The following is a 26144-nucleotide window of genomic DNA, read 5'->3' as shown; positions in this document are numbered from 1 at the left end:
TTTGCCAACCACCCCTACCTTTTTTAGCCTTCCCTATTTACAATCTATTGTCTCATTGCCTTAAGATTTGTCTTTAAATCAATTATCTGCACTTAAATGCATTTTTCCTCTCTCTTTTCCAAGCCTCCTTCCTTCCTTCCTCCCTCCCTCCCTCCTTCCCTCTACTTCCTTCCTTCCTCTCTTTCTCTCTTTCTTTCTTTTTCTGTTTTTTGTCTTTTGTTTTTTTTGTTTAAAGAGTTTTGCTGTGTTGTCCAGGCTGGAGTGCAGCGGCTACTCACAGGGGCAATCATAGTGCACTACAACCTCAAACTCCTGGGCTCAAACAATCCTCCCACCTCAGCTTTCCGAGTACTTGGGATTACAGGTGTGCATCTCCACGCCTGGTCAACATGCATGTTAAAGGAAGCCTTCAGTAGGATGGATGGAGCACACGCTCAGTAGCTGAGTCCACTCTTGGCCTGAGCTGGCGCCTGTGTGGTTAAAAAGGGCCCAAAGGTAAGAGAGGAGTTCAGCCAGGCAGGCACCGAATGGAGACATCGTCTTTAATGTTACCAGAAGGACAAAGAACAGAAGGAACTTTCTACCTAAGCCAATGTTACTGCCTTGTCTATGAACCACCAAAAATTATCTCTAGTTCCTTCAGATGGTCCACACCGCACACCCACTCACCTACTCCACCAAACTGTGTATGCACGAGGGTTAGAAACGTATCAAAGGATAAGACTTAGCATTTGAGCTCAGGAGCCCACGTGGAGTGGGGAAGCAGACGATGAGATAAACGGAGTTTATTTCTGAAAGTATATATTTTAGCAAAACACTGTGGTTTGTTAAAGGCAGGTAGAGATGGAGCTGTTCATTATATTATTCTTTGGCTTTGAGATGTTCCATACTAAAAATATATTTAAATTAAAAAAAAAATAGCAATCCCACCTCTACCGGTCAATGGAAAACAATAAGGTCTCCAGGTAAATTGCCTGCAGGAGAGACTTCGGCTCAAGTCAGTCATCTCCAGACCACGACTGGCTTGAGCCCTGTGAGGATCTGGCCCCCAAAGTGCGTGAAAGGCACCTGTTTGGAGGTGGGTTTTTGTGTAAGTCACCAACTGTCCCTCCAAGGGTTGGATTTGGAAGTCCACTGCAGAAACCCTATTGGAACCAACAAAGTTTATGGCCAAAAAGTTACAATCTAAGTGTCCATGGACTGATAAATGGGTAAATAAAATGTGGTCCATTCTTACTTTAGGACAGCATACAGCCATGAAAAGGAAGGACACACTGACACGCGCCACAGCGCAAGTGACCCTGGAAACCTGGGAAACCTGGAAGGACGCACTGACACACGCCACAGCGCAGGTTACCCTGGAAACCTGGGAAACATGGAAGGACGCACTGACACACGCCACAGCGCAGGTGACCGTGGAAACCTGGGAAACCTGGAAGGACGTACTGACACGCGCCACAGCGCAGGTGACCGTGGAAACCTGGGAAACCTGGAAGGACGCACTGACACGCACCACAGCGCAGGTGACCGTGGAAACCTGGGAAACCTGGAAGGGCGCACTGACACACGCCACAGCGCAGGTGACCCTGGAAACCTGGGAAACCTGGAAGGACGCACTGACACGCGCCACAGCGCAGGTGACCGTGGAAACCTGGGAAACCTGGAAGGGCGCACTGACACGCGCCACAGCGCAGGTGACCCTGGAAACCTGGGAAACATGGAAGGACGCACTGACATGCGCCACAGCGCAGGTGACCGTGGAAACCTGGGAAACCTGGAAGGACGCACTGACACGTGCCACAGCGCAGGTGACCGTGGAAACCTGGGAAACCTGGAAGGCTGCACTGACACGCACCACAGCGCAGGTGACCCTGATAACCTGGGAAACATGGAAGGACACACTGACAGGCGCCACAGCGCAGGTGACCCTGGAAACCTGGGAAACATGGAAGGACACACTGACACGCGCCACAGCGCAGGTGACCCTGGAAACCTGGGAAACATGGAAAGACACACTGACACACGCCACAGCGCAGGTGACCCTGGAAACCTGGGAAACATGGAAGGACGCACTGACACACGCCACAGCACAGGTGACCCTGGAAACCTAGAAGGACGCACTGACACACGCCACAGCGCAGGTGACCCTGGAAACCTGGAAGGACGCACTGACACACGCCACAGCGCAGGTGACCCTGGAAACCTGGGAAACATGGAAGGACACACTGACACGCGCCACAGCGCAGGTGACCCTGGAAACCTGGGAAATATGGAAGGACACACTGACACGCGCCACAGCGCAGGTGACCCTGGAAACCTGGGAAACATGGTATGACACACGCCACAGCGTAGGTGACCCTGGAAACCTGGGAAACATGGAAGGACGCACTGACACACGCCACAGCGCAGGTGACCCTGGAAACCTGGAAGGACGCACTGACACACGCCACAGCGCAGGAGACCCTGATAACCTGGGAAACATGGAAGGACACACTGACAGGCGCCACAGCGCAGGTGACCCTGGAAACCTGGGAAACATGGAAGGGCGCACTGACACGCGCCACAGCGCAGGTGACCCTGGAAACCTGGGAAACATGGAAGGACACACTGACACGCGCCACAGCGCAGGTGACCCTGGAAACCTGGGAAACATGGAAGGACGCACTGACACGCGCCACAGCGCAGGTGACCCTGGAAACCTGGGAAACATGGAAGGACGCACTGACACGCGCCACAGCGCAGGTGACCCTGGAAACCTGGGAAACATGGAAGGACGCACTGACACACGCCACAGCGCAGGTGACCCTGGAAACCTGGGAAACATGGAAGGACGCACTAAGACACGCCACAGCGCAGGTGACCCTGAAAACCTGGAAGGACGCACTGACACACACCACAGCGCAGGTGACCCTGGAAACCTGGGAACCATGGAAGGACGCACTGACACGCGCCACAGCGCAGGTGACCCTGGAAACCTGGAAGGACGCACTGACACACGCCACAGCGCAGGTGACCCTGGAAACCTGGGAAACATGGAAGGACACACTGACACGCGCCACAGCGCAGGTGACCCTGGAAACCTGGGAAACATGGAAAGACACACTGACACACGCCACAGCGCAGGTGACCCTGGAAACCTGGGAAACATGGAAGGACGCACTGACACACGCCACAGCACAGGTGACCCTGGAAACCTAGAAGGACGCACTGACACACGCCACAGCGCAGGTGACCCTGGAAACCTGGAAGGACGCACTGACACACGCCACAGCGCAGGTGACCCTGGAAACCTGGGAAATATGGAAGGACACACTGACACGCGCCACAGCGCAGGTGACCCTGGAAACCTGGGAAACATGGAATGACACACTGACACACGCCACAGCACAGGTGACCCTGGAAACCTGGGAAACATGGAAGGACGCACTGACACACGCCACAGCGCAGGTGACCCTGGAAACCTGGAAGGACGCACTGACACACGCCACAGCGCAGGTGACCCTGGAAACCTGGGAAACATGGAAGGACGCACTGACACACGCCACAGCGCAGGTGACCCTGGAAACCTGGGAAACATGGAAGGACACACTGACACACGACACAGCGCAGGTGACCCCGGAAACCTGGGAAACATAGAAGGACGCACTGACACACGACACAGCGCAGGTGACCCTGGAAACCTGGGAAACATGGAAGAACGCACTGACACACGCCACAGCGCAGGTAAACCTGGAAAACATGATGCAAGTAACAGAAGCCAGTAACGAAAGGCCACACGCCACACAAACCCAGTCACATGCAATGTCCGTTGAATCGGTAAGCAGATCTGTGGGTGCCAAGGGAAGAGGGGCTGGCTGCTGGTGGGTACAGAGTCTCCTTTCTGAGTGCCAGAAATGTTCTCAATCTTCTAAAATTAGATGATGGTGACAGTTTTTATAACTCTGTAAATATACTAAAAACCAGTGCATTTTATAGTTTAAATGGGTGAACTTAATGGGATGTAAGTTCTTTCAACAAAGCTGTTTAAGCTGGTTTTTTTAAAAGCATACAGAGGCACTAGGCTGAGCTTTGAATTTGGAGAATTGAGTTCGACTTCCTGCCCTGGTGGGCATAATCACACTGAAACCCTTCCTGTCCCCACCCAGATTCCAGATCAGATAGAAGCTCATTAAGGGCGCCCCCCCGCACCTACCCCCCCACCCCCCCACCCCCCCAACCCCCGTCTGCTCCTTGATCAGAAAACTCAAAGCCATTTCTTGACTCAGGGCAGCTGTGATAACCCAACACCACTTTCTAAAGAACCACAAAGATGGGACAAAGTCGGTTCAGTTTGCCCAAGTGCTCCTTCAAAATTTACAAACCTCAAAGGCAAAGGCAGTTTCCTCTGTTCAGGGGCAGTCGGGGAACACATCACTGCAAACGTGGCTCAGAGATGGCAGATCCCCTTCAACACACAGTGCACATAGGAAGTGCCCCCACTCATCCGGGAGTGGTGGGGAAGGGTACCCCAAGACCAATTCCACCCACATACACTTCCCAAGTTGATCTCATTTTCAAACCAGGTACAGACCAATGGATGCATCCATCCATCCAGTACTTCCTAAGCATCTGTTCTGTGCCAGAACAGGCACTTTGTCAGAAATACCACCATGAATGAGACACGATTGCACACTGGCTTTGTGGAGCTCGAGGTCTTGCACAGAAGACAAGATTGACTAATATGAATCAATGGATCAATTAATTTCCATGAGCACACAGTGCAGGATGCCTCATCTGGAGCAGGAAGGGAGCCTGCTTTGAAGAAGCGATGCTCTGGAAGTTCGAGGGTAAGTGGAAGCCAACTGGACACGCAAGGGAGGAAGGGTGCCCCAGGCAGAGGGAACAGTCTGAGCAAAGACTATGAGGTGGGAGCAGCATGGAGCCCTGAAGTCCCTGCAAAGAGGCCAGAGCAAAGGTCTGCAGCCACAGAGAGGGGATGACCCAGACCATGCAATGTCTCATGGGCCTCAGAACAGCCTGATTTTGTTCCAAGGATGGTGGAAAGCCACTGAGGCAGTTGCGGGTCTCCAGAGCATCCTTCTGGCTGCCGTTAGAGAAGGAATCCATGGGGCAAAGGAGGAAGCAGCGGGATGGACTAGGAGGCTGGAAATCATCCTGGTGGGTGGTAGCAGCAGCCTGGCCCAGCAGGGAGAGGCAGAGGCACACAGCAGGCTGGACTCAGCCTCCTCTGAAGGCAGCTCCCGCAGGTTTGGGATGGATGAGCTGTCAGAGACTAGAGAGGGAAGCCAAGGATGAATCCAGGGGTTGTTTGTTTGTTTGTTTCTTTGCTTTCTAATTAACCAGTTATAAGGGAGTAGAATCGAGGTAACCGGCAAGTCTGATATTGACAGCAGAGTGGGTGTGATGCTATTTCCTGGGCGGGGAGGATCAGATCAGGGAGGGACGAGGCAGAAAAGAGGAGGAGCCCCATTTGACAAGCAGCCTTTGGGGTGATGTGGAAGAGTCTGCTGCCCTGGCTCAGCAACCATCGACACTCACAGGCACCATCTGCTCCATCAGGGCAGGCAATGGAAGGGCACACACTCGCACCAGCTGCAGATGAGCATGCTCACGGCTCCATCATGGCCTTTCCACGGCTGAAGGCGCAAGGGTTAAACCAACCCTGGTGGTGGCTCTCCTGAGACTCACCCACTGTGGGGCTTCAGCTCCAGGTAAACCCAACTTCTGAAGGACCCATTCCAATCCAACCAGACACACTGCAAAGGCATCCAGAGTGCATCGCAATGGGGTTGTAAACTGAAGTCCACCATGGCATGAGGCTTCTTGCAGGCGCTTAGGCTGTTAGCTCTATTCTACAGTTTTCTTATGTAGAGTCTACCAACTGCTTTCCTGGGGCCCTGGCAGCCATGAAGGCCCCTGGAGAGCTGATGGGCCAAGGACGTGGATGGTAGCAACGTCAGCTCCACAGGCATGGGGATTTTTCTTGTGCTTGTTCACCCAAGAATGTGCAGGTGCCAGTCTCCCAGCATATACATATCCACTGATGAATAAATGAATGAATGTGCATGGCGGAGCCTCGCCGGGCAACTGCTCTGCTCCAGGAGCAAGGGCTCAGCCTCCCCCCAGCCTGAGCCGACTCCAGGCTTTGTGGGACTGAGGCGGTCACCCTCCCTCTGCTGCCTCAGTCCCCAGGAAAATCTGGTTTCTTTTCTGGGGCTCCCGGGACACTTCTTCACCCTTAATGTAAAAATAACTCGTTCAGCAAACTTCAAATGCTTAAGAAGAACTGCTTAAGCCACCGTCTCAGGCTAAATTCATAGGGAACCAACTAAAGAGAAACAAGAAGGCAAAACACCAGTGTGGGAATTCCAGGACCCAAGGAAAGAAAAGAAGGCAAAACCACCACTCGGGCAGAGGCCAGGTTCGTGAGGTGGGCAGCCGCGCCCTCTGCTGGTCATCTGGAAAAACAACACCTAACGTAGTTGCAGGTGGGAGTGGTCCTTGGACCTGGTTGAAGACATAGCCTTGAACCTGACTTCCTGTACCTTTGACCACATCCTTGAGGGACTCTCTACCTAGAGCTGTGACCATAAGACTACCCAGAGTGGTGCTCAATGCAGTGCCAACCAAGGCTTTTTCAAAACAACACACCCAGCTCTTCTAGACCCAAATTCCTGATTTCGCCATTCATGGCCTCTGGCCTGAAAGGCACTGGCAGCCAGAGTTGCCCTGAAAGAATGCGCTATGGGCATCCCATGGCTTCCTGGAGACGTGCCCAGCCCTCCTTAGGGTCAAGTCCAGTCAAGCTGTCTAGGGCAGGAGCCACAGACCCAGGCACAGACCCAGATCGGATCCCAACATTTTCTGACTGTGTGGCCTTGAGCTTGCCACACAGCCCCGCTGATCCTCAGTGTGTAAGTGAGAAGAGGAGAACCTCCCTTACAGGGTTCAGGCATTTGACACAGCACACAGAACCCTCAATACGCTTTCACCATTAGCAGAACAACAAGTTCCTTGGTGCGAGACTGTCTGCCCTTTGATATTCTCCTTCCGTGCCCCCAGCACATTCAGGTGACTGGGAGAGGGGCCTATGAGGCAGCAGAGACAGAATAACACAGAACAGAGAAGCACAACCCGGGGCAGGGAGGCTTTCAGCAGGGAAGGCAGAAAGCAGCCCCAGCTGGCTCCTGCAGACTTGGGTCACGGGACACTGACCCATCTTGTGTATTGTCAGCACAGAGCTACAGACTGCCAGGTGACTTTTCCTCCATCCTGGGTTCCTGAACGCAGGGAAGGATACTGTGTGCTCTGACTCTAGCTAATGAAAGGAGAGGAACAGGCATCAGGGGCCTCTGGGAAAGATTGCCGATAGACAGAGAGCCACATACAGCAAAAGCACATGTCACCATTGCAGGTGCAGTTTGCAGTCCTGACTGCATTCCTGCTTCCTGTCCTGGAGCGTCCTGTGGGGCCTGGAACTGTAGCAGCCAGCCTGCGGCCCTGCAGCGACACACACGAGGATGAAACGCTAACAGCAGAGGAAGGAGACCTTGCACCTGTCTCCCTCCTGACCTCTTGTAAAGGGGGCAAACATCCTGCTGGCACAGGCCCCTGATAGCTGGGTTTTCATTTACTTAACACGTAGCTCTTACCACGTGCCAGTCATTGTTCTAAAAACTTTACAATGATTGATGCAGCTAATGCTGAAGCTCTCCAAATCAGGCAGAACTGTAATTTTCCCATTTAGCAAATTAGGAAAATGAGAGGCAGAGTTCTTAAGTACTTGCCCTGGGTCACAAACCTGCAAAGCCTGGACTGGATCCCATGTCCTCTGCTCCAGAGCTCAGGCTGTGATTGCATCAAACTTACCGCAACTCACATTGGCAGGAACCTCATGCTTATGCTGGGTCCCACAGAAAGTCACTGACTTGGTGATGATGATAAAGGAGGAGGAAGTATGAAAGAAAGAGGAGGAGGCAACAGGATGAATGATCACAGCATTTTTGCAGAGCCTAGAGCTTACCAAGGAGCTTGCATGCATTGATTTCTAATCTTGTGAGGTTGGAATAATCATCCTCTTCTTACAAACAATGAAGTTGAGGCTCAGACAGGGTATCTAACAAGAGTTAGTAACAGGACGGAAAAGAGCTCCCACGTACTTTCCACCAGCTCATTCCTCGGGCCTCTCCAGCCCACCAACATCTCTACCAGCAACCCTAGCTTACAAAGCAGACATTTCCTCAACGAACATGCACCGAATACTGACTCCATGCCAGGCCCTATCCTGTATGCTGCCAGACATGGGATGGCTTGGCCCAGTCTGCGTGGTGAAGGGGTAAGGTGTGTCTATGGCATGAGGCTACTTCCTGCAGGCACTTAGACGGTTAGCTCAACTCTGCAGTTTTCTCATGTTAGAGCTACCAACCACGTTCCTAGGGCCCTGGTATCCTTAAAGGCCCCTGGAGAGCTGATGGGCAAGGACCTGGATGGGACAATGAAGGGCACCATCACAACATGAGAGGTAGGAACATGTGGAGCCACTGGCCAGGCTGGGAAGCTCAGGGGAGCTTCAGGAAATAGCTTTTCATTGGTGCCTGCACATGACCTACATTTGCTGAGTACCTGCTACGCACCAGGCACGTAAACAAAACAGATGCAAAAACACACCACCGCCCTGCTGAGCAGGCCTTGGAAGGACACAGAGGAATCTGCTGAGCAGACACACAAACCGTGCATGCCAATGTCCAGAGGTGCCACGTGCAGAATAACTCTTCCAAATAAAGACAATCATTAGACAATAACATTTTTTGAAATTTTTAACCAAAGAACTTGAAGAGGAATTAAATCATGCTATATTCACACAATGAAATACCGTACAGCAGTGAAATTAAACAGACAAAAATCTGGGTAGGTATCACAATATTCAGTTAAAGAAGACTATGTTCTATCTTATTCCATTTACAGAATGTTCAAAACCAGAGCCAGGCATGGTGGCTCATGCTTGTAACCCAGCACTTTGGGAGACCAAGGTGGGCAGATCTTTTGAGGTCAGAAGTTCAAGACCAGATAACATGGCGAAACCCTGTCTCTACTAAAAATATACACACAAAACAATTAGCCAGGCATGGTGGTGTGTGCCTGTAGTCCCAGCTACTTGGAAGACTGAACCAGGAGAATTGCTTGAATCCGGGAGGTGGAGGTTGCAGTGAGCCAAGATTGTGCCACTGCACTCCAGCCTGGGCAACAGAGTGAGACCTGTCTGAAAAAAAGAAAAAAGAAAAAAAAAACAGACAACACTCCATGATGATGTTAGACTGCAGGGAATAGCTACCCATGGGGAAGTGGGTTTTGTTAAGAGGGGACACAACGGGGCTCTGGGATCCAGGTTATGTTCTGTTTCTTGAACTGAGTTCTGCCTACAGAGTTATGTTCACTCAGTAAAAAGTCATCAAGATGAATGCTTATGGTACGTTCACTTTTCAACAGGTATCTTACAATTAACAGTAAAAAAATAAAAGTGAAGAAGAAAGACAGAGCGGACCTCAGAGCAAGAAAAGCTACCAGGGACAACGAAAGGCATTACATAATGATAAAGGAGTCAACTTTCCAAGAAGACGTACAATCCTTAACATGTACGCACCTGAGGGCAGAGCATCAAAATACATGAGGCGAAAATTGACAGAACTTCCAAGAAAAAAATAGATGAATCCATGATTAAAGTTGGTGACTGCAACACCCCTCTATCATAAATGAACAGACCCATCAAGCAGAAAATCAGTAACGACACAGCTGAACTCAACAGCACCATCAATCAACTGGGTGTAACAGACATCTATAAACCACTCCATCCAACAGGAGAAAACCCATTCTTCTCAAGTGCACGTGAAATATTCACCAGGATAGACCACATTCTGGGACACAAAATACACATTAACAAATTTAAAAGAAAAGAAATTATACAACATCTGCTCTCAGACCACAGCGAAGTTAAACTAGAAATCAGCAACAAAAAAGGTAACTGGAAAATCTCAAAATGTGGAGATTGAACAACACGTCTCATATGCCACATAGGTCAATGAAGAAATCGCGAGTGAAATTTAAAAATATTTTGGACTAAACACAAATAAAACACAACTTATGAAAATTTGTGAGTGCAGTGGGAGCAGTATTTAGAGTGAAAGTTGTAACACTGAATATATGTATTAGAAAAGAAGAAACATCTAAAGTCAGTTAGCTAAAGTTCTACCTTAGTAAACTAGAAAAAGAGCAAATTAAATCCAAAGCAAGCAGATTCAAAAATAATAAAAATTAGAGCATAAATCAATGAATTCAAAATAGAAAATAAAGAAAATCAATGAAGCCAAAAGGTGATACTTTGAAAAAAAATCAATAACATTGTTAAGTCTGTAGCCAGCCTAACGAAGAAAGTGACCAGACAGAAGTTACTAATATCAGAAGTGGAAGAGGGCACGCTCATTGCAGTTCCCACGAACGGTGAAAGGATAATGAAGGAAAACTCTGAACAATTCTATGCCCATAAATTTGATGACCTGGATGAAATTAACCAACTTTTTGAAAGACACAATCTGCCAAAACTCACACAGGTTTTCAACATCGTGTGTCTGTTCAACATTGTGCAAGTCCAACTAACGCCGTCAGACAGGAAAAGGGGGGAAGAAGTCCCTAGATTAGGAAGGAAGAAATAAAGCTGTCTTTGTTCACAGATGACATGAAAATATATGTAGAAAATCAAAAAAACTTAACAAAAAGCCTCCTGAAACTAATGAATTATTGTAGCAAGGTTGCAAGATAGAAGGACAGCATACAGAAGTTAATCTTTTTCCTATGAACCAGCAATGAGCAAGTCACCCCTCAAAATAAAATACCTGGGTATAAATCTAACAAAATATGTATAATATTTCTTTGAGGAAAATGAAAAACTCTGATGAAAGAAATCAAAGAAGCAAATAAATGGAGAGGGAATCCATGTTCACAGATGGGAAGGCTCGATATTGTCAAGACGTCATTTCTTCTCTATCTGAGCCACAAATTCAATGCAATCTCAGTCAAAATCAGTTCTGACTATTCACAAACTGAACCTAAGGTTTATGTGGAGAGGCAAAAGGCCTAGAACACCCAACACATTGTTGAAGGAGAAGAGCAAAGTTGGAGGACTGACATTCCTGACTTAAAGACTTACTATAAAGTGCATTAGACAAGACAGCGTGGTATTGGCAGAAGAACAGACAAATACATCAATGGAACTGAATAGAGGGCTCAGAAATTGATCCACGTAAATGTAGTCAACTGTTTTTTGACAAAGGATCCAAGATGATATAATGGGCAAAAATCAGCCTCTTTGCCCCTCCACTCTCCAGGCCTCTGGGTCTTCTCTGGCTGCTCCCGGAGAAGCGCCTTCCAGGACTGTCTCAGGAAGATTTTTGCCATACGTCCTACTGTATTCTTTATATTTTTACCATATACATCTATCGCTTTACAGAAAAACAACACAAAATAAAACAACAGAGGCCTTGGCCCTGCTGCAGGGAGCCACATGGTTTCTGCGGCGACACCCACGGCCCTTCAACATTCACAGTTCTCCCGAGGCCGTGGGCAAAGGGTCTGGAGAGCTTTGCAGAAACGGAGCCACCGTGGGTCTCAATGGGTCTCGATGGGTTAGATCAGCATGAGCACTCCCCCAATGGCACTGTGCTGTGAGAAAAGAAAGACAGAACCCCCTAAAGAAAGTGATCTGCCCTGGCTCCAATCATGAGGACCTGGAGTTGCTGGTGCCCCAAAGTTGTCCCTGGTCCACCTCGCCCTAAAGGACTGTCTTCCTGAGGCCTCAGCTTCCTCATCTATACCCTAAAATACCCACCAAGTTCCCTGCATGGCATCACTCAGGAAGACGTGGAGGCCAAGGTCAGAGCTGGCGCACGGAGATGAGGAAGGAGCCTTGCACGGTGGAGACCTGCAAAGCGGACGCTGATGGGAGCCACCGGAAATGGGGAACCGAAGTGCTAGGGCCCTTTGGGAGGGACCCTGATATCTCAGCCTGGAGGGAGGAGACAGGGCCTTCGGAGAACACGTGATGTGTCCATGTGAGGGACGAGAATGCCGGAGCACTGTCGAGGGCAGGCTGGGGCTGGTGCAAATTGCTGGGGAGGCTGCCTCATCTCTGACGCTGCACCATGCACTAGAAGATTCGATGAGAATGAAGACGATCTACATGGCACTGCCCAACATGGGAGCCACAGGCGCTGAGAGTGCTTAAAATGTGGTGCTGCAGAGGACCTGACGCTTTCATTTCATTTCATTTTAATTCATTTAACATTAAAATAAATGTCAGCAGCCATGGATGGGACACGGGTCCTGTACAGGACAGCATAGCTCTCAGAAATGGTGGCGATCAGGTCATGAGGGCACCACCCTCGTCAATAATTAGTGCCTTCTAAAAGAGGGTCCAGGGAGCCCTGTATACACCTTTCGAGGACGTAGCAGGAAGGTACCATCTCTGAGGACCCGGCACTTACCAGACAGCACATCTGCCAGCACCGGCCTGCAGAACAGTGAGCAGTAACTTTCTGTCGTTTCTAAATTATCCATCTAAGATATTTTGTGGTTGCAGCCCAAAAACTCTAAGACAGGAACCAGTGGAGCTCCTCGAGGCCACAGCACTGGGGAGCAGGAGGGCTGGTGTGGATCTGTCCCCTCAGGCCTCCTTCTTAACTGCCAGGCTCCACCTCTGTCCCCAATGAAGAAAGAATAAATCAACAAACAGGCAAAGTTGAAAGTCTAACACCAAGTGCTGGTGAAGATGTGGTGAAATAGGCACTGCTGGGTGGGACTGAAACCAGCAACCAGGACAACTGGCTGCATCTGCCCCAATAGAAAATGTCCTGCCCCAGCTCATCCAGTTCTTGTCATCTATGCCAGAGAATCCCAAAACACAGGAAGGTATGAATGAGGCCAATATTCTCCCTTCCCTGAAGGCAGAATGACTGAGCTGTGGCATATCCATACTCGGGAATACCACTCAGCAGCTTCTTTTTAACTGCAAAAGATCTTTGCAGTCTAACATCATTGGAGCTGAGTACATAACAGAATAACGGCAATGCCATAATCACTTAAGGTGCACACACTCACATTCACGCACACACCACACACACACGTGCACACACACACTCACCAGTACCATGTATTTTCCACAGACACACATGACTGTGGGAGCCCCTGGCGGATGTTCTGGGCATCTCTGTCCTCCATGGTGAAACAGGTGCCTCCAGGAGTGGGAGACGGGTCTGGACTCCACCATGGTGACTGTCCAAGCTCCCCGAGCCCCTCCTCAAAATGCTTTCATTTTTGCTAGGAGAAGGAGATCATGAAATACTTACATAATTAAAATGTTAATAATAAATAAAAGATCAAACCTATAACCCTCTTCTAGAACTACACTTGTTGTACACACTATTAGGGGTTTATTTCTTTCCTTTCAGCTTTTAAAGGAAGACCGTTCATGTTTAAATAATGCCCAAACATGTTCTCCTTTTTCCCAATTCCACGTGTACCTTTCCTGTGTTTACTGGATTTATATACTTAAGAGAGTTGTTTCTTTTCCCCGCAGAGTCCATGGAGCCGGGCTGATGGACTCACCACAGCACAGATTCACACCCCCAGCACCCCATCGCGGCAATCCTAGATTAAGTACTTTACAGAGTTACAATTCAAAAGCAGCCTCAGAGCCTGAGCTATAAATTACAGAAAATCCATAGCACTGGGCTTACAGGTAGTGCTTTAAAAATAGATCATACGTTCTGCAGTCGTAGCAATGATGATCCCAAGAATCAACCTGTACAAACCTATAAATAGTGACGGCTGTTCGTGTTTGCACAGAAGCTGTGATCTCTCTCCGCACCCGCCATTCATTAAAACCGGTGTGCACACTGAAGCTGCTGGGTCCACAGAGATTTCGCATTTGGGGAGAGCAATTATTTAGGCAATTAAATTCTGGCGCCCTCACCGGCCTTTGTTCTGAGATATTAATAATAGTGCAAGGGTTTTCCAAAGCCCACGGGGTAATAACAGTCACTTCTCTATTTGGAAAAGCCACTGCAGCCCCACAACTTGGGATGGGACTGTAACAAAGATTACACCAGGTACTTCAGGCCGCAGTTTGGGGTCACAGACTCTGATGGTTCTTTTCAATTGCTGCTTGGGGAGATCTGTGAGTCTACACACTGCGGCATAAAGGGAGCCTCCCTGATCCTGCGGATGGAACTTGGGGGGCCGTCGGCAGTTGGGAGTGAAGGTGCAGGCATTAGAACAGAGGAGGTTCTGCTCCCTGGAAACCTGGGACTCACAGCCAAGATGGGAAGTGGACCCTTTATTCAGCAACGGGCCTGAGAACCGCAGACCCGCCAGGCTGGAGGAGTGTCCTTGAGACACAGGCCCTGCTTTATATTTGAGCATTTGAGTCACTCATTCACTGATTCATGTGCCCACTCATTCAACCAGTATTCACTGAGCACAGGGCCTGCGCCAGGCATAGGGGCCAGGCCGTGGGGGCGGGGGGTGGGAGGGCAGGACTAGCAAGCACAGGGCAGTTGGAGGGGCTGAGAAGCAGCCAGGGGTGCAGGGTGGGGCAGCACTGGGGAGACAGCGGGAGGCTGAGGATGGGGACAGGCCTCAGGACTCAAAGGCCCTCTTGACCCAGCATGAGCAGAAGCATGGATTTTATCCTGGGAGAAACAGGAAACACGGGATGGTCTCCAGCCAGGAAGAACTGAGAGCGGATTGACCTCTCCTGGAAAGGCACTGGGGCCTCCACATAGGAGATAAAGTGGACAACAGCAGAGATGGCCCCAGGGAAAAGAGGGGGCGGGGCTGCCGCATCCAACAGGGAGAGGGGGCAGCCGGGACGGGGGTGGGGGGTGACAGAATGCTGAGAAAAGGGCGGATCCCAGATCTGTTTTAACTCTATTCACTTTAACTATATTCAACCTAGTCTTTTTATCAAAAGCACCCTGCAGCTAGATCTGTAATAAATGAGAAAACTTCCTTTGCACTGTTACAGCTACAAATCCGTCTCACGTACGAGTTTATGTGCTGTGTAAGTGAGAGGTTGTTTTACTGGGAGGTTCCTCCAAGCAGCCCTTGGCCACTTGCTCACAGTACGGACAGCAGAATTTGAGAGCCATTCATTTCCTCAGGACTCCCCACCCCGAGTGATCCAATCAAACACCAACGTAGGCATCAAATGCAGCTGGGATCAGGGTTCCAATCAGGAGACCTGAAGACAGGGAGATGAACCTGGAAGACCCGACGGGCCTCCTGTAATCTCTCAGGAAGCAGAGAGCACAGCAGGTGTGGACAGAGGGGAAGGAGAGATATGAAGGCTGAGAAGGATTCAGCCCCTTTGCTGGCCTCGAAGGCGAACATGAGCCAGGGAAAGCGGTGGCTTCTAGAGCTGAGAACCAGAATGACCTGGGCCCCAGCCCCAGCCCCGGCTCCCGCTGACAACCAGCAAGAAAATAGGGACCCAGTCCTACAGCCTCCGTGAACTGAATTCTGACAATCACCAGAACGGGCAGAAAGTGAATTCTCTCCCAGAGCCTCTTCCAAAGAGCATAGAGCTGCAGAGCCCCAGAGGGGGGACCAGGCAAACCCACCTGCACCCACAGGTTGTGTGTGGCAATAAATCAGTGCCGTTTCAGCTGCTGAGTTTGTGGTAAACTGTTCCGGCAGCGATAGAAAGTGAATGCCTACATCTCTCCTGTGATCCTCCTGCGCAGCCATGAACACTGGTTTGGGAATCGCACTCCATCCATGAGGAAAGCCAGGCTCAGAGAAGGGGGAACGTGAACAAGGTCACACCGCAAGCTGGGGCAGAGCTGGGGACACCCCACATCTGCCTCCTCTCTCAACAGTCCTTCTTTGCAACCCACATCTCCTCCACCCTGCTTAGACGATCCTCGGAAGAAAAATGTGCTCATATCTGACATCAACTCAAGACTCTAACAAAGGGAATAAGCCACGGATGAGGACAGGTGGAGACAACCACCCAGTGTCCACCCGTAGGGCACACGGAGTCCCACCTGTGGGCCACCACATCCCACATGCAGGGCACACGGTGTCCCACCTGTGGGCTGCCACATCCCACCTGCAGGGCAAGGCTCTTTTCAGTCAGCAGCCTGCTCGTTTCCAAGACAGGCACCCTACAGGGACAGCCAGAGTTTGAGCATCTTTTAAGGACTTCCAAATCAGGCAGTAACAAGCATTGAGCTGCTGTCAGTCACTTTCTAGAACCAAAGGGATATAATATAAATCCAGGTTCATGAGAGACAGGATCACACACCGACCCAGAACCCAGCAGACTGTCCAGGCCCAAATACAGCTCACCAGCTGTGACCCTGGGCAAGTTACTTCATCCCTTTAAGCCTCAGTTTTCCTCATCTGTCAAATGGGGTCACACCAAGTAGAGCCCACCTCCCACAGAGATGTGTGGCTGAGTGGGCAGGACTGAGGACAGGCCTGGCTGGTGTGACTATCACCGTCCCTGCAGAGTGACTGCAGGACGGCTCCTTTCCAGTCCCCCACTGCAGCGACCCCCAAGCAAACAATACATATGATCAGTGTACAATATTCTGTACTTTCACCCATGACCACAATACTCTAGGCTGGAAATCACATTAATTTGCAAATAAGAGGAATAGCTCCTTATTTTTTATTATCCCAATGTTTAACCAAATAGTAAGAAAAAATGGAGTTAATTTATCATGATTTGTCATGGATTATAGGAAAAGGCAAAATAGCAAGGCCATTAAAATAAAAATAGAAATGAAAACACGCAGCCAGCCTCGAATGCAGGCGCGTCCTCATCATCGGAATTCGTGTGAAGGAGGGTGGTTAAGGGGATGTAGTCACAGAAGATGGATAGTGTGCGGGTCGTACAGCTGTTTCAGACACGCGTAAGTGGAGAGACACAGTCATCAGTTGGTATTAGAAACCTCAGCCTGTGAAGAGAGTCTATTTTTGCCCTCTGAGTGAGTGGCAATGAACTTAGGTCCAAATGTGCAGTGTACGGGAGGCAGGAAGCCTGTGCCGGCCACCGGAAGGCAGAGATCGACTACAGGGCAGGCCGGGCAGGCCACCTGGAGGGAGGCTTGCATGGAGATGGGCTCCCAAGGGCGCCTGTCAGGTGACCGCGCGAATCCACAGGGTGGGTGTTGGAGAAGAGGTCCAGGCAGGCCTGCACGCTCCCATCTCCAGGGCTGCTTGAGAAGAGGTGTGTAAATCCTTCAAGTCGGTCTAAAAATATGACGTGTTTTCAGTAGGAATAGCCAGCTTCCACCACTGAGAGACTCATGCAAAGAGGCCACATGCCCACTTCCTGCAACTTGAAAGGATAATGTTTCTAAATTAGGAGATTTTTTTGCTAAATGGCTTTCATTTAGGGAGAAGCGAAAGGCCCAATGTCAGAGCAACACCACTTGAAAAAACTCCTATGAGCCACATGGAAGGGCCTCTCCACAGGGGCGAGGAAAGGAGGCCTCCCTGCCACCAAGCCAGCCTCCCCATCACCTCCCCATCAGGCTGTCCTTTGGCACAGAGCTTGTGGCACACCTGCTAGGTGCCAGGAGCGGGCTGCATGCCCTGTGCACAAAAATGAGCCAGTCACTGCTGCCCTGGGTCTACCTTTGGTGGAGAAGACAGATCATTAAGAAGAGAGTGAACAGGATGATTATTGCACTGGGCGTCCCCATGACCGCCCTCAGGTTAAGCGATTCGCTAGGGGACTCACAGGACTTGGCTGCAGCTGTACTCACAACTGCGATTTCCAGCAGCGGCAACAGGCAGCGAACACCCAGCAAAGAGAAACGTGCCTGGGTGAAATCTGTCGGCAACCAGGCACAAGCATTCCAGGGTCCCTCCCGGCGCAGTCACAGAGGACGCACTTCACTCCTCCAGAAATGATGGGACAACACAAGGCCCCTGTGAAATGTCCACCAGGGAGCTCACCTCGGTGCCCAAGGTCTCTGTTGGGGGCTGGTCACATAGGCACTTCTGCCTGGCAGGAAAAGTCTAGACTCAGGAGGAGAGCACGTTCAGCATGAACCACACTGTCTGCACAAACCATTCAGGGGCAGGGAGCCCCTCTCACCAGAAGATGGTGGGAACCCTCCCAAAATCCAAGTTCCCAGACACCAGCAGTCCTTCCAAGGAGAATGATCTCAGGCCTGTTTGCTGAACAATTTTTTGCACAATTACACATGGCGGCAAGGCTTGTAGGGGAACTAAAAAGAGGGTGTTTCAGGATCAGTGCAACAAGACGAAGAGGTCATTTAGATAGTGTGGCAGGTGAGATTTTCCAAAAAATGGCCACAACGTTACCTCCAACCTCATGTGGGCTTCCCGCAGTGTGGCTTTGCAGCCTCCCACTGAGTGGTGAGTTCACGCCAACCCTCACCCCGAGTCAGGGAGGACCGATTCTAAGGCAGAAGTGGGACTATAACTTTCAAAGCCAGATCATAAGCGGTGACAGAACTCGAGTCTGTTTCTCTTGGGTTGCTCACTTCTGCAGCCCAAGCTGCCCGTGCAGAAGCCTGAGTGGAAAGGACCGGAGGCCTCACAGCCCCAGCCGAGCTCCGGCTGTCACGGGCTGAACTGTATCCTCCTACTATGTATATGTTGAAGTTCTGATCCTGTGACTCAGAATGCAATATTTGGAGAAAGGGTTTTTTAAGAGGTGATTACATTAAAATCAGGCTGCTGAGGGGGTTGGGGGCCAATCCAATCTGACTGGTCTCCTTATATGAAGAAGAGATTTGGACAATAAGAGTTTACAGGGGGAAAAGATCACTCCAGAATGGCGGGTGAGAGCCTTCACAGGCCAGTTCTCACTGCTGGGCCTTGACAGATGGGTACACTTCGCAGGAGGCCAGGAGCCTTCCGGCAGGAGGAGCAGCACAGGTGAAGGCGGGGGAGCGAAAGTAGACACCTGGCTTAGACGGAGGGTCAGGGGCTGGGAGCTGGAGGACCTCCTAAGCCTCTGGTCAGAGCAGGGCTGTGCTGAGGCGGGCACACTAGGTTAAGGGAGACAGGATCCACATATACAGGCATGCACACTCTCATGTACACACTCATACACACACACTCATGAACACACACGCTCATGCACTCACACATGGACACATGCGTTCATGTACTCACACTCATGCACGCACACATGCACTCGCACACACACATGCACACATGCTCATGCACACACACATGCACACCTTCACACACACACAGCTTCACACCCTCATACACACACATACACACATACACAATCAGGCACACACATCTGCACTCATGCACAGCTTCACACCCTCACATAGTCATTCATACACAGGCACATACACACTCTTGTACAGCCTCACACATGCATACACACACAATCAGGCAAACACAGGCGCACGCACTCATGCACAACCTCACACCCTCATGCATGTTCACACACACTCGCCCTTCAGGGCACCACCTAAGGCACTGAGGCAGGGCTGCCCCGTCGCACAAACAGGCACTAGCACAACACCCTCTTGCCCACTTGCTCACTTGTGTTTCCTTTGGCCCACACAGTTTGCAACTAAATGCTTGACAATGCCAGGGTGTGAGCCTGGCACAGGAACCTTCCATAGAGAGCCCCCCAGTCTGGTCCACTTCCCGGTATGAGGCCCAAGGGCTGCTGAGTTCCCTCCAGGAAAGGCCTTCACAGGTCCACGCATGAACCCTCCCTGGTGACTGGCGCACCTAAGCAGCTTTCATGAAAATACTGTAATCATGCAAAGCCGACATTGCTCCAGGTAATCTAGGCCACGGGGTCACCAGCTTCCAAAGGGTAATTCCTCCTGCCCAACGCAAAGCCCACAGTGCAGATCCCAGGCCAACCTAGAGAGGACCAGACCCCTGTTTCTCCCAATCCCACATCCCAGCCAGCCCCGGTCCAGGCTAAAAGTCCTATGCAAGGGATGTGTACTGATGTTGTTTTTCCTTAAAATAAACCGTTACCAAAGTCTGGTAGAAATCCCAAATCAGAGGAGGGTTCTGGGAAAGCCAGCGCCCTGTGCTTGTTTGGAGTCAGTCAGAGGCCACTCGTGTAGGTGGGCACGCAGGAGAGCCTCCCTCCTGGGGCCGGCCCTGGTAACACAGCCAGGCTGCAAGGAGGAGCATCCAAATTTCTCCACACAGTGATCCCTGCCTAGGAAATGTACAGCCAATTGTCTATTGTATCAATAAAACCAGGTAGGCTACCAGATCAGTCCAACTCTTGCCCAGACCTGCTCTGAGTTTTGGTTTGGAAGCGATGGTCCACTTCACAGTTAGGGGTAAATTGCCTGGACCTGCCCCCACCCCCGGACCACGTGTCCTCCCTCTGCTCTCTCAGGGCTAGAAATCTCCACCAGAATCAACAGATCCCTGGGTCAAACCCAGTGACTCCTGTAGTCATTATTAAAAACCTGTATTCTACCTCATACTATTCATTCACACATGTTATAGTAGATAAGAAAAATAAATGCAAAGAGAAAAGCTATACAAGCCTCAAAAGGAAACATGGAGGACCGTGTTTTTGAGCAACCATCCCGGCATGCCGAGGTCTGAGGAGCTCTCAGGGTGCAGGACTTTCAGAGCTAAACCCAGGACGCTCCGTGCTGCACCAAGAGAAGCTGTTTCTAAACTTGAAGCAGAAAAGGATTTCTTAAGACACAAAAAGCAAAAACAAAGAACAACCTGGATACATTTTAGCACACCACAATGAAAAGCTTCTATCCAGAAGAGAACACGATAAGCAAAGTGAAGAGACACACGAGTATTTGCAGCCAGCGGAGGATCAGGGTCCAGATCATATCAACGGCGCTCACAAACCATTCAGAAAAAGATGAACAACCTCTGGAAAAAGTGGGCAAAACAAATGAGAAGGCAATGCTCAGAGAGTGAAATCCAAATGGCCAACTCTCAAGCAATCAAGGCGATGCAAACTAGATACGTAATTTCACTTCTCCTCTGGAGGATTGGCAAAATTTCAGATCTGAATGTATCAAGTGCTGGTGAAAGAAACGGTACCTCTGACATTGCTGTTGGGAGTGACACAGCTACTCTGGGAAACAGCCTGGAAATAGCAGGTTAAACTTAATATGCACTCATCCTAAGCCCCAGGAATTCCATTCTTAGGATCTGCCTTACAGAGAAACGCTTGTACAGAAGCCATGGCCCACTTCACAGTTAGGGATAAAGTAAATTGCCTGGACCTGACTCCACCCCCAGACCACCTGTCCTCCCTCTGCTCACTCAGGGCTAGGCATCTCCACCAGATGTTCCCTGGAGGATGCAGATGTTCCCTACAGCACTGCCTGTGACAGGATCTGAGCAGGACCTCCATGGCCGTTGGTAACAGAAAGGCGAAAACAGCCATGGAATATTCTAAAGCCATTAGACAGAACCCGTGAAGCCAGGTAAATCTCCAAGACCACTGCCGAGTGGAAACAGCTTCACGATGAGAGGTGCTGTGTGATGCCATTTCTTTAAAACACACAGGAAACAATGCTGTGCATTTTTCTCTGAGACCTGCATGCTTACGTCAAGAAAGTCTGGTGGGAAACACCATGAGTGGTAACAGTGGCTTCCCTGAGGAAGGGCGGGGGGATTCAGGTTCCAAAGGGATTTGAGTCTTATCTGCAACGTTTTCCATTTCTCACTTGGAGAATGTATTTATGATCTACTAGTGTAATTAAATATATGCATGTATGTGTTTGTGAGAGTAATTTTTTTTCCAGAAAAACTTACCGCCTGAGCTGAACACATTAACCATTCATCCAATAAAATATTTTTGGAGTGCCAATTACAAGTTAGGCCATTTCTAAGGACTGGGGATCACTCCTTTCCCTTCAAACAAAAACGGAGCACTCAACTGAGTCATTGGCAAAGTTCACCAGAAGACGGCAGTCCTTAAGGTAATGGAGTGACAGCTGCGTGGGGATTGGGGCTAAGTGGTGAGAAAATGTGATGCTCAGAGCGGGTTAGAAGCAGACCTGAGAGGCCACCGGCTGTGGGGAGGTTCTTGGCTCTTACAGGTGTGCCCTGAGCACCCTGGAGGACAAGGAGAGAAAGGAAGACGTGCAGCTAGGTCACACCTCTCCCAGGGCCTTCTCCAGCTGCTGGGACATCATGACTCTGCCTTTTGCCTCCAAACACCCCTTGGTCACAGGAAAGAAAACTGAAGGCTGCAGGGTTTTGCAGGTCAGGTGAGCACAGCTGCGGGGTTCTTGCACTGCCATGCCGGGGTCTGTGATCCCAGGACCCATCTCTTTCTGTGATCCTCCTGATCTCCTGCTGGAAGTCTCAGGCTGGCTATGGCAGGGATGCCAGCTCTATTTCTGGACTGGAGGCGACAGAGAGCTCAGCCATCCAGTCCTCCCCACTCCCTCGCTCCAGTCAGTGGTTCAAGGACCAGCAATATGACCCAGCCTGCACCCAGGACAGACAAGGAGAGGCTAGCTGGAGCTATGGATGCCCAGTTTCCTGAATTAACAGATGGCCCTTTTGCTTCTGTGGGTCTAGTCCATTTCAGTCACTTGCTACCAGAAAAGCCTGCTAAGTCCAGCTGGTTGTCATTAAGATTTCAAAAGAATTGGGCAACTCCAGACCCGATCTGGGTCTTCAGAGTTATTGCCTTTGGGGAGCCTTGCCCAGCCCTGACTCTGAGCTGAGCCAGAGAAACAAGGCATTAAATTTCAAACTGTCTTTTGCAGCCCCTAAAGCCACAACTTTTAATGAGCATCAGCTGGGACATGTCATGATATCATCGATCACGCCTTTCTCTTCAAAAAAAATTTTTTTAATAGAAAAAAAATCATTTAGTGCAGAAATAACCCAGTACGAGTCAGCTCTTCGAAATCAGACTTCGAAGTCTGGAAGAATGAGTGGTTAATTTGTTCCTAAATTAATGCAGCCCTGGCCCCAGAAATAGCACATTATCCCTTTAAGGGTGAGAGTTGAGATTCCCAAGCAAGGTCTGGGAAGTAGCCACACAAATCCAGGAAGCCGAGCTTCAGGTGGCAGCTGGACAGATCCTCCTGGTTCCAAAAGGAACGAGGTCAATGGGACCGCTCAAGGTCTGGCATGAGAGTGCCCAAACAGTTGTGGGCACACAGCCTGGTTCTTCCTTGGGTGCCTGGACCCTTGCTCCAAATCAGAACTTGGCATTTGGACTGGGGTCCTATCTGACTCAACACTGAAATGCAACATTGAAACCAACACACCCAGCCACACTCTCTGCCTCAGCTCCCTCCCAAGTGACCTCCTTTAAGTGCCAGCCCCATTCTGATGAATCTCAGATTGAAGTCTCCAGACCAACCACCGCCCCAAGCTCCAGACTGAGATGTGCAACAGCCCAGTGCACCCAACCCTCCAAATTAGCACAGTCAGCATGGAATGTATGCTTCCTCCCCCAGACCTCCCCTCTCCACAGAAAGTGAAGGAATGCACTGCAGAAGCCCCCTGCGAGCCTCCCTCCTCCCCCACCAAGCCTTCGACGCCTTCATAAACAGCACCACCACACACCCAGTGTTCAGGCCCCAGACATATGTGGCATCCTGGATTTGGGGTACCCAAGTCATGAGCAGGTCCTATGAGTCCTGCCACTGAAATGCCCCGTGCTTCCCACTCTCTCCACCTCTGACATACCCTCCTGTCCTCCGAGCAGCTGGCAACTCCCCCAAGGCCACAGCCTCCAAAGAAGCCTGCAGCCACACAGCAGCCACGAGGAGCTCTCTCCCAGACATAGAGCAACATGCAATTACTCAGCCCAGAACCTGCCAGTGGCCTCGGGCTGCACGTGTAAAACCACAGGACGGAGGCCAAGGCCCATGGCCCCCTCCACAGACTCAGCTCCCTCCAGCCTCCAGCTCATGGGTCTCCAGCCTCAAGGACCCTCCTGTCCCCCAGTGCCACCAAGTGACTTCTCACCTCGGGGCCTCCTTGCTCCCCGCAGCATCCCAGCATCTAGATCAGCGCCTGAAGCATTTTCAATGATGAATAATCATTTGCTGACCCACTGACAAAAGATTCTGCTTTCTCCTTGGGGAAAGTGGGTCAGCAGTGGCTGAGCCCTGCCATCCATCCATCAAGGCCTAGACAGAGGCAGTAGAACTATTTTAAAAATGCCCAACAACTGAGGAGCGCAAGGAACAGGTGAGGAGTTGCGTAATTACTGCAGACAGAACATGGGTTCCTGGTGGCCCGGAACCCACTGCCAAGCTGCTGAAGGTCAGGACTGGGAACACCCTTTCCCAAAATCCAACCTGGAATACGCCTCGCTGTGCTCAGTACCACGTATTGCCAATAAAGGGGTGCTTTAGGGGAGGACACTGGCACCTGTGGGCACCTACTCTGTGCAGGCACTGGGGGGGCTTCTGCCCCATTAGAGGGGGGTACCCTCAAGGGGGCACATCTCCCTGTCTTTCCTGGCTCCACCCCGGGAGCTTGCACAGGGACTGACACTTAGTAGGTGCTCAATGATGAGTGGATTCAGCCGCCCATCCTCTGTGCCTGGGCTAAGCTTCTGCCACAAGCTTCTCCTCCAAGGGCACCACAGAGAGCCTGGCAGACAATAAGTGGGCTCTCAAGTGTCCCCCAAACCCCTGTGTCCTGTTCCCCCTTGTCGATCTTATGACTCCAAGTATCCCTGCATCTCAGGGTTTCCCAACCCCAGCCCTAGCCTGTGGACTATGCCATTGTCTCCTCGGGGGGAAGGAGGGTCCTGGTGGTGCAGGATGCTTAGCCATATCCCTAGCTTCTGCCCCTTGGATGCCAGTGGCGTCCCCCCAAGTGTGATAACCAGAAATGTCTTTAAGGGAAGGCAGGATTGCTCCCTGTTTCGAGGCACTGATAAGAACCACTGATGAATCTAAACCCGAGTTTCCCGACTGGCCTGATCCCAGAGTTTCCCAGGCCTTTGGTTAAAAACAGACAGTGCCAGGAGATGGCAAGGGGCGGGCCTGGGTGGGGCCCCCAGGACGATCTGCAGTAAGCGCCCCGGTATCCTCACCAAGGGCCAGTGCGGAAACACTGTGCAGCTCCCTCCACCCCACTCCGGCTTCCGCCTGCTGGACACCTGTACTCGTGCACCATGGCCACTGAGCACAGGCCACACTCTAGCCTTGTCACCAGGAGGCCTGGGCCCCTCCCCATCCCCAACTCTTCTTCCCCGGCCCAGCTGGGGCCCTGGCCATTTTTCTGGATTCCTCAGGCCCCTCTTCCTAGATTCCATCCGCTGAACTGCAGTCGGACCCTCTCCGGGGCCAGGTGTCTGCTCAGCAGGGGGCGAGAGGCCAGCCCCACCTGGGTGGAAGCCCATGGCCCTCCCTGGGGAAGAAGAGCGAACGGGCGCAGAGCCCTCCTTGGGTGGGCAGCGCCGTCCACATGATCCCAACTGCAGGTATTGGATCACCCCCATTTTACAGATGCAGAAACTGAGGAGCAGCAAGGTCAAATGCCATGCGCACAGGCTCATGCAGCTGGCAGAGAGGAATACCAAACCCCAGACTGCCGACCCCAACGCCAGCGCTTCCCACCCGGTGGGCACTGCCCTTGTTTAGAGACTCAGGCGACTTTGCTGCGCGGGGGAAGCCCGAGACCTGTGGCTGGGGGCTTAGCGGGCATCCTGGCCACCCGCAACGGCCAAGGGCAAGGAATGCAGGAGGGGTCGCCCCCCAGCGCCTCGTGCCGGGCCAGGCCCCCGGCCCCCGGGCCCCGCGTCCCGCGTCCCCTCCCCGCGGCGCGCGCTTACCTTGCGCCGGGCCTCGGGCGGCGGCGGCGGCGGCGTCCCGGGCCCCGAAGGCGCGCAGCAGCGAACGCAGGGGCGCAGGACAGCGGGCGCGCCCCCCGCCACGGCCGCGCATCCCGCCGGAGGGCCGCGGAGCGGAGCCGGGGCCGCGGGGAGGTGCAGGCGGGGCGGGACCGGGACCAGGGCCGGGGGCGGTGCCGCCACGCGAGGCCTGCCCCTCCGCCGGGCGGGGGCTCCCAGGGACGCCGCTGTGACCTTGACCCTCCCGAAGCCGCAGCCTGGCCGGGGCGGGCGGGAGCGGGAGGGGAGACCTCAGCGCCGC

At 51.5% G+C, this 26144-nt stretch overlaps 1 protein-coding gene across 1 annotated transcript in view; it reads right to left on the bottom strand.

The window, feature by feature from the left end:
• PHACTR3 (phosphatase and actin regulator 3) overlaps positions 1 to 25937 on the bottom strand; it is a 281105-nt gene extending 255168 nt beyond the window's left edge. Inside the window, exon 1 of the mRNA XM_064382564.1 lies at positions 25826 to 25937. Coding sequence (XP_064238634.1) covers positions 25826 to 25937 — 112 coding nt within the window. The remainder of the gene's footprint in view (positions 1 to 25825) is intronic.
• Positions 25938 to 26144: the final 207 nt, after the last annotated feature.

The sequence above is a fragment of the Aotus nancymaae genome, unplaced genomic scaffold, assembly GCF_030222135.1.
Source record: "Aotus nancymaae isolate 86718 unplaced genomic scaffold, 86718_ANA_hifiasm-v0.15.2.pri h1tg000029l, whole genome shotgun sequence".
NCBI classification, from domain to species: domain Eukaryota; kingdom Metazoa; phylum Chordata; class Mammalia; order Primates; family Aotidae; genus Aotus; species Aotus nancymaae.
This window is presented reverse-complemented; position numbering and strand designations above follow the sequence as displayed.